This window comes from Pygoscelis adeliae, unplaced genomic scaffold (genome assembly GCF_000699105.1).
Source record: "Pygoscelis adeliae isolate BGI_AS28 unplaced genomic scaffold, ASM69910v1 Scaffold155, whole genome shotgun sequence".
NCBI lineage: Eukaryota > Metazoa > Chordata > Aves > Sphenisciformes > Spheniscidae > Pygoscelis > Pygoscelis adeliae.
Genome location: NW_008824932.1, coordinates 3,314,388 through 3,323,616, shown reverse-complemented (window position 1 = coordinate 3,323,616; position 9,229 = coordinate 3,314,388). Strand labels below are relative to the sequence as shown.

General features: G+C 49.2%; 1 protein-coding gene and 1 pseudogene across 1 annotated transcript in view; both read right to left on the bottom strand.

Annotated features, from left to right (window-relative positions):
- Positions 1-349: 349 nt before the first annotated feature.
- LOC103917900 lies at positions 350-1,096 on the bottom strand (annotated as a pseudogene).
- Positions 1,097-1,584: 488 nt separating this feature from the next.
- The window catches only part of LOC103917899 (sphingosine-1-phosphate phosphatase 2-like), a 61,264-nt gene continuing 53,619 nt past the window's right edge, over positions 1,585-9,229 (bottom strand). Inside the window, exons 5-6 of the mRNA XM_009325109.1 lie at positions 8,642-8,731; positions 1,585-2,130 (exon numbers count right to left, since the gene is read on the bottom strand). Of these exons, the coding sequence (XP_009323384.1) occupies positions 1,585-2,130; positions 8,642-8,731 (636 nt within the window). The remainder of the gene's footprint in view (positions 2,131-8,641; positions 8,732-9,229) is intronic.

Sequence of the window (9,229 nt, the reverse complement as noted above, 5' to 3'; positions counted from 1 at the left end):
CAGTTCCGCAGCCCACGGGTCCGGCGTCCCACAGGCCCAGCCACGCTTCCCGGCACCCCCGACCCCACGGCAAACCAGCCGCTGCTGCTGCTCCGGCAGGGATTTTGGCTTTGTACTCTGCGCTTGTCATCTTTAGTCGTCTGGGCCAGGGGTCTCTAATTATGGGACACAGTGGGGTCAGCGATTTCTAACCCAAAGTTATTTGTGTACAGCGATTCCCATGAATCGGGTATTTTAGGCCAGTGCAGAAAGGCACAAAACACTTTTTGGTCAAGTTACCACCTTGATCAACTCATCGCATCTCTGAAATTGTGGTGCCATGCGTTACTTCGTAAGGAAGGCGCTGCGCTCACATCAATCCTAACAGCTTGTGCAGCAGCGGCACAATCACGGTAGCGCTGAAGCCAACCGAGGAGTACGTTATAAATTTATACGGCACTTCGACTTCCAGTCGTCTTCGGGCTTCCAGGTCGCCGATGGGAAACTTGTACCGGTAACCCAGCACGCCAAGGACCACACTCTTCATGAGCTGGCGCGTCAGTAGAACAACAAAGATCCCTACGAAGAACCTGGCTAACACGACCACCACTATTTTACTGGTAATCAGAGGAATTCCAAGCTGCAAATTTTCGCCAGTGTAGGCTGGTGCCGCATACTGGTTATTTAACCAAAATCCCACAGTTGCTCCAGCTCCTGCTCCTAAGATAGTAGTGGTGTCTCCCCTGGTAGGGCTGTAATAGTCTAGTTTGGGGTAGTTGTAACATAAGACAAGAGGCACAACTATGGAAAGCAGTGGACAGAAGGGACTAGTTAACAGCAAGTGATCTATCATGTCCCACGCAGGATACAAGAGCATGAGCAGCACAGCTGAAATCAGTGCTCCACCGATCACGTCCTGCAAAGAGATCACGTTTAAAAGCTTTGTGAGACCTGGCAGGTAAAGCAGATATTCTCGGGTGATGATAAAAGACCAGTATCTGCATTTGTGAGCGCGCAGCAGCAGAGGAATGCCCTGAACTCGCAGCGATGGCACTGCCCACGCACAGTGACAACCCAAAGCTTGTGCTAAACAAAACGTGACAGTCTGTGAACCCATCCTTAGTCTCGTCCGTGAGAATATATCCCCCTCATATTTGACTCATATTTTCCCCCTGAACAAATAAGATTCTTCCCCTCACCTGCTTTCACATTTTAAGGGCACCCTCCGCCTACGACCTCAGTGGAAAAGGCACATGCACAACTCCATCTCAGGGACGGTATCACAGTAAGCCGCCTTCATACAAACCCTTCCCCTCCCACAATCCTACAAGTAATTTCATCGGATCGGTAGGATCATCGCTTGCTTGCTTTGCATGAACGGGAAGATGCTGTCTTTTGTCAGAGGCACGCACCCATTATGGGACACAGTGGGGTCAGCGATTTCTAACCCAAAGTTATTTGTGTACAGCGATTCCCATGAATCGGGTATTTTAGGCCAGTGCAGAAAGGCACAAAACACTTTTTGGTCAAGTTACCACCTTGATCAACTCATCGCATCTCTGAAATTGTGGTGCCATGCGTTACTTCGTAAGGAAGGCGCTGCGCTCACATCAATCCTAACAGCTTGTGCAGCAGCGGCACAATCACGGTAGCGCTGAAGCCAACCGAGGAGTACGTTATAAATTTATACGGCACTTCGACTTCCAGTCGTCTTCGGGCTTCCAGGTCGCCGATGGGAAACTTGTACCGGTAACCCAGCACGCCAAGGACCACACTCTTCATGAGCTGGCGCGTCAGTAGAACAACAAAGATCCCTACGAAGAACCTGGCTAACACGACCACCACTATTTTACTGGTAATCAGAGGAATTCCAAGCTGCAAATTTTCGCCGGTGTAGGCTGGTGCCGCATACTGGTTATTTAACCAAAATCCCACAGTTGCTCCAGCTCCTGCTCCTAAGATAGTAGTGGTGTCTCCCCTGGTAGGGCTGTAATAGTCTAGTTTGGGGTAGTTGTAACATAAGACAAGAGGCACAACTATGGAAAGCAGTGGACAGAAGGGACTAGTTAACAGCAAGTGATCTATCATGTCCCACGCAGGATACAAGAGCATGAGCAGCACAGCTGAAATCAGTGCTCCACCGATCACGTCCTGCAAAGAGATCACGTTTAAAAGCTTTGTGAGACCTGGCAGGTAAAGCAGATATTCTCGGGTGATGATAAAAGACCAGTATCTGCATTTGTGAGCGCGCAGCAGCAGAGGAATGCCCTGAACTCGCAGCGGTGGCACTGCCCACGCACAGTGACAACCCAAAGCTTGTGCTAAACAAAACGTGACAGTCTGTGAACCCATCCTTAGCCTCGTCCGTGAGAATATATCTATTGACTCATATTTTCCCCCTGAACAAATAAGATTCTTCCCCTCACCTGCTTTCACGTTTTAAGGGCACCCTCCGCCTACGACCTCGGTGGAAAAGGCACATGCACAACTCCATCTCAGGGACGGTATCACAGTAAGCCGCCTTCATACAAACCCTTCCCCTCCCACAATCCTACAAGTAATTTCATCGGATCGGTAGGATCATCGCTTGCTTGCTTTGCATGAACGGGAAGATGCTGTCTTTTGTCAGAGGCACGCACCCGCTCCAGGAACACAGGCTCCCGGGGAGAAAGGCGCAGAGCTGCGGGACGTGGTGCCGTGATTTCTGCCGACCGGGGCGAGAGGTAGGCACCGCCGGGCAAGAATCCATCAAGCAGAAATTTGTTGCCCAAGCCTCTGAAATCCAGCTTGTAGTTAAGCGCCCGAGGCAAGCGCATAGTTAAAACCTAATTTATTAACAGAGGCAAATAAGGTGTTTTGAGAACTTGATTGTTGTCGACCGCAAGGCGGGGAAAGGAGACAAGAGCTAACCCCTAACAAAAGCTGTCTGTATGCGAGCAGCCAGATAAAAAGCAATATAACAAGTCTCCCCACGCTGCTCTCCCGGCGTCGCTCAGGAGGCAGCAGAATTTGTATTCTGACCGTGACATGCCCTGCAAAAGCTAGAGTTAATCACAGACAGAAACGTCCTCTTCTCGAGATTATATCTTTTTCACCGAGTCATGGCAGTTGACTACTACCATGCTTGGTCACAGTCTAAAATGAATTATTTATGAGAACTTCATTTATATAGTTAGGCAGGAAGGAGGGGACTTTTTCACAACAGAAATATTTAATGACTTTCTGGTAAATGCATTACTCCAGTATGGCTGAACTCTAGCTGTTTACAGCTTCCAGGCAACAGACTCACAACACGTTTGGTTTTAAGCAGCTCCCAGAGCCATTTTGCATACTCCTAATCCAAATTTCCACTTACATTTATTCCCTCATCCGTGACATGAGGATAGCCATGGACATACGCAAAGTCGTTCACAGATGTCTAATATGTAAAATACCATTAGGCATCAATATTTCACAACATCAAGATTTTTGGATGATAACGTTACACACAAAGGCATGTTTTGGCCTAACAGTAACTGCATCGACACGAAAGAGCTGGGGGTTGCTGCCAGCACCGACGCTCAGAAATCCCATCACCTCTGTGCACCTCCACCTCCCGCCTCACTGTTTGTCCACGTCATATTAGAAGAAAAAAGTCCTGACATCTCCATACCCCCTCCACGTGTGATTAAGGAGTGAAATTCAAAAGCTGTTCACGTGTTTCTCTGTTCCAGTTGAAGACGTTTATGCTTTGCTCAGATTTACCCAGCTGACTCCAGCAGTTCCCGGCCGGGACGCAGACACCCTCTATTTACAAACCTGATGAATGTTTTCTGCATTTTATTATCCTCCCGCTTAGCCCCAGCGCAGTAACACGGTCCCTGTAGTTTTCAGGCGGGACCCAGATAACCAGCTCTGCTCCCAACCAGCGGCCTCCAAAGTGGGTGCGCAAGGCAACCCATCGGGCTGCGGGAAGAAAATACTTTCTGCACCGCTAATAAGTAAAGCAAAAAATAGATATATATTTTGAAAGTAGTGTTTGTGTCATCCTTATCTCACCCTTTTTTTAATTTCTATTTTTCTGTATGTTTCATAATGTAGCTATTGGTATAGTAATACATGTACATAATTCATAAATAAATATACATATATCGGGCGTGCATGCTAAAAATTTTTTTACTGATGGGGTGCGTGATCGAAAAAGTTTGGAGACTAGTGGTTTATACTGGTTTTCCCCCCCGTCCACCAGTATATGGGCTTCTCATTTTGGAGACTCCTCACTAGAAGCTGCTGGAGAGCGCGGGACGTACCCAGCCACAGCCCGTCAGCAGCGACTCCCTTTGGTTCTGGTCCGCACGGGCAGGGGTTTGATTTTCCGAACACCTAGAAGAGGCGGGCGAGTTCAAGACTAACACTTTACGAAGCCATTTAGCAGTGCAGAATTAATGATTCCCCCCCTCGCCCGTTCAACGAAGGAGGAGATGGGAAGAGGAGGGACGGCTCCGATTTCTATGAGAAAAACTGCTTTTCTGGAGTCTCCCGACTGCGCACCCAGGAGCGGGACCTTAGCTTTTCCCGGCGGTGGAGCTGCTGTTAGCACTCCCAGGAAGCACATTCTTGCCCGTCTGCCTGTGTAAACAGATTAGCCTCTTGCCAAACCCACAATTACAAAGGAATTTTTAAATGAGGGCAGGCACGGATTTTGCTCAAGGTGCAGCACTACTGGCAAAGCTTAAAAACCTCCCGTTTCCCTGCTGGGATGCTCCAGCTCCCTCAGCACTAACAAGTGCCGCGGCAGTCCTTCACAGGCTCCATCCCTCCCAAAAAGCCCCCCCGCCGCCAGGCAGCTCGGCCCCGCTGGGAGGCCTCGCTCCGCTTGATTTTAACTAGAAAGCTGTCATTTTTGCTTTGCTGCCTAAAGAACAGGCTGGTGTTGGGTCTCTAACGCTGCGAGCCCTCCAAGGTATTTTCCTGCGCTCCAGGTACGTAAAGAAAAACAACTGAGGTAAAAATCCAGTTGCACGCGATGCCTGGGACGCTTCAAAACGCTTTCTGCCCGTCACCGAGGAAGCACGGCGGCGGCGAGGCCGTCTGTGGGCACCGGCACCGCTGCTGCCGTTCTTGCGCCGGGCTGGGGTGTTTTTTTTGTTTGTTTCACAAGGTCTTAGACCACCGTTTGGTTTAGGATTGCAAAAGTGTGTGGTCTGGCTTTCTGAAGGCAAGACTGCAGTTCTATGCTCTTCCCATTGAAACTACGGTTGGAGATGTAAACACTCACAAAAGGCCCCCGGAACATCGAACCAGCACCCCGAACACGGTGGCACTCGAGCATCTTCCCTGATGTTTCCAATCAAAGCAGAAATAACACTTTTCCTATTCTGTCTTGTATTGCCTGAATTCCCTTCACGTTTTCATTTACAGTGTGAGACGCTACTCGCTCTCCTAAACAGAAATATCTTACTCGCTTTCCACTCCTATAGGTTACTCCGTTTCATCCCATGCCAGCTGTAGTGCCACAGTGTGTGAAGTGATGCCAATGTATTGTTTGTCAGCTTTAAAATATTTAAGATAATTTCAGGATTAATGGTGGTGGTAAAAAAACCTGAGATAGGGCACAGCAAAGGAGCAGGGTGGGGGCTACCGAGTACCCTCTCCCGAGGGTGGTGTAATCAGCAATAAACGCATCAACACTGAATCGGTGTATCTCGGGGGAAAAAAAAAACCCAAACAATTTACTTCATTTACAGAAATGACTTTTGGGTTTCTTTTTGGTCATAAAAAGTGACCTTTTGACTTCTCCCTGTATCCCACCCCGCACACTGGCCGGCACCGGGCATTTATCGCTTTTAACTCAGGGCAGCGCAAGTGGGAAGCCGCAGTACCGGTAAGGTTGTCACAACATCAGCTGTGGCTCTTGAGTGCCCGTCTGCTTCCCCAAGCCCCCGTCGCCGGCTGGAGACAGGGGAGTATGCATTACACCAGGAGGAGATCCAGCTCTGCCTCCACAGCGAACGCCAAACCCATTAGCTTGGCGCATTAAGAAATTCCTACGGCTGGCCCCGAAGGGGTAAAAGAAGGCTAAAAGCCTCCCCCTCCTCCCCCCAGGTTTGGGAGCCGCCCTCGGCTGATGAAGTTCTTCCCGATACGATTTGCGGTGATCTTGCTCGCAGCTTTTTGGAATGCCGTGCACTCACACGAACGCCATCGCTCGTCGTTTCAAATACGAGATGACTCAGATGTGCTCCAGCGACGCTGAGACAGAAAAACTTGTTCATCTCACTGAGACAGGGATCAAAAATTGGGCCAAAGCTTTAAGATGGGGAGTAAAGGGATGTTTTCTAAAACACAATTGTCTGGGGAAAAAAGCAAACAGCAACAAAAAAACCCCAGTCCTATTGTTCCCAATTGCATTTTGTTCCTTAAAAATAACCTCTATAAAATTACAGATTCTCTGCTTCAAAATCTGTCCAAATTTTCACTTTGCCCTTTCCAGGTAACCGCAGATTCCCACTTCCTCAGCTCCTCAGACCCCATCATTTAAGACCTAAAAGGAAGGACCCTGCCTTCCCCCTGCTTCTCCACGCACACGGGATGTTCTCGTGTTGAGGTGGCGGAGGTGGGTTGCTGTAATTCAATTCTCTCTCAGCAGTGCGAGCGTATCGCTTCCACCCCCTTCTCCAGCTGGGTGATGCTCTCCTGGTAACAGCCCGGGCAACGGGTGTTTATTGCCTTTTCCCTAAGCACAGTATTCATTCTGCTACGGCTATAACGATGCAGGTAGCTCTCATACCGGTTTACTGCCTCTCCAGCAGGTCTTTAATGGTAACATCTCTTCCACTGACACGACTGTGCTCTTTGAGGCCGCTCCTGATCCAAAAGCAGTGCTGAAATACAGCCTGATTTGTAGAGCTGAGGCTGCAGAAGACGAGCCCCCGCGCCGGAGCTTCAGCCACGGCTGTGGCAAAGCACGGTGCAACCACCTTGCCGCTCCTTTTCTGGTTCCTCAAACGGGACAAACTCAGTTACACTAAGTCGCTGGGTATATTTTACCCATTCATTTCCATTACTAAAATATTATGATTGTTTCATATATAATTATGTCCTGTCGGTATTCATCTTCTATTAAAACCCCAGTTAAGAATTCATTAGATAGAGGCTGTTTCAGCTGGTGGCTTGGCCGAGAGGCCGCTGTGCCTCGGCCCCGCGGTATCTCGGGCAGCTCAGGCTGGGAGCCGTCCCTCAAGGTGTGGTAAATGTCTCTGAACCGCGCGTCTTCCCCGAAAGAACCTGTCGTTGCAGGCGGGACGGACGGCGCCGCAGAGAGAGGGGGGTTGCATTTGGGCAGCTGTGACCATCAGCCGTTTCCCCAGCTCCATCCCCACCGTGGCACGCACGGGATGAAGACCCCGGCGAAGTACGTCTGCCCTTTTGAAAGGCAGCGTTGCTCACAGTTCAGCTAAGGAGCTTTTTTTATTTTAAAGCCCTTTTTTATCGTGTCAAAGGCACAAAGGACTTTTTCTTCTTTACCCTAAAATCCATCTAAATTTAGAGGAGTCTTTCATTACGATGGACCAGCAAGGGAAGTATGCGAAGAATTTTTACTGATTGACTTAAGGTCACTAGTCAAGAAAGGGTGTCTCCAGCTTCGATTTAAGATATTGTTTTGATCCACTAAGCCTGGAAGGGAAGGTCAAGCTATATTTTATAGATAGCCTTAATCTCATAAGGGCTCCCTTTCTTACAGTCATCAAGTCTCCTTATTACAAACATAATTAATACTTAGTAAAAAAATGCAATTATTTATGCATATGCAACCAACAAACAATGCGTACCAAACTCCTGCGGGGAAGTAGCCGGGAGTTTTTATCCGTAGTTAGGCAGCTGGACCACCCCCCCGACCATTACATGTAACAGGTCAATAACGTTTCCTCTCGTCAGGAGGGAACCAGCTACTGCCTAATCAAAGTTACACTGAAATCTGTTTTTAAAGCAGGGCTGACATCTCTCAACAACTGTGCCCAACAAGGCTGTCATATAAAGTCACAGATATTTTATGATTATTTTTTGAACGAAGCCTTTGTGCATCTCAATCCTTTAAGAATGAATTTCCTACCAGCTGAAAACGAGAAGCTTGTCGTGATATTTTTTTTAAGTGCCACGTCCCTGTATGGCAACACGGCAGCTCACTTGTCACGTTCCACCCTCTCCTCCGCTCTCCGCTGGTCGCCGGCGTGACTCACCCACCTGCTATTCCTTCCCTGACACTCCCAGGCTAAACCAGCCCGGAATATTTCTCCCTGACAACAGTGATACTATTGCACAAAAGGCTTAGCCAAGGAGCAGCGTCAGTTGCCCAAGTGCATTCCTCGCAATTAAAATTTCAAAATAGAGAACTACAATTTGGACGCCGCACCGACCTCACCCGGCTCCTCAACCCGCGTGCGCTGCTGCTTCCCTAATGGTATAAATAATTCCCCTGCGGATTCAAATAGCAATAGCCCGAGGGTTTCCTCACATCTGCCTCCGAATGTACAGCCTGAAATTTAGTGGCATGACTCCTATATTCCTGCAGTGGCACGGCCGAGGCAGGACGTACGTCGCTTGCAGAGTGGGAGATGGGAATCGCTGTAGGTACGCAGAGCCGGAGGCACGACCGGCACGGGGAGGAGGAGAGCATCCTTACCAGGACCGTGTGCATCCCCGTGTAGAGCCTGCTGAGACACACCAGCATCGAAAACACAAAGGCTGCGACCAGGCCTAGTTCGAACGGATACTGTGAAAAGGGGGAAAAAAAAAAGTGAACACACACATTACACAGTCATCCACCTTAACGCCAGCGTATTTCTGAAATAAAACATCCAAGCAGCCGGACTGACGTAAGGATCTCGTGTTGGGAAGCGGCTCCTGAGCTGTACTTTCCCAAAGAGATTAACGTGACCCGAGACGAGACCCCACATCGGCCAACGTGCCATCCTGCTGGAAGGTCCTTCCGTTATCTGTGGTGCCCACTTTTGCAAAGGTCTAGCCTCAGCGTGGGGAAACCTGGGAAACAGATGGCACTTGCAGAGCTTTTCCCCACAATATCCACCTGCAAAATCCATGTTAGTGCTAAAGACCTTAAGGAAAAAAGGCACAGCACGTCGTACAAGCGATGCCCGAGGTTGAACTGCAGCCTCAGATCACCTGAGGGGAACGCGATAGCCGCAGAGCCTGACCAGAAGCGTGATCAATAGTCCTCGAGCAGCGGGCTGGGAGGGGAAAAATCAATGTC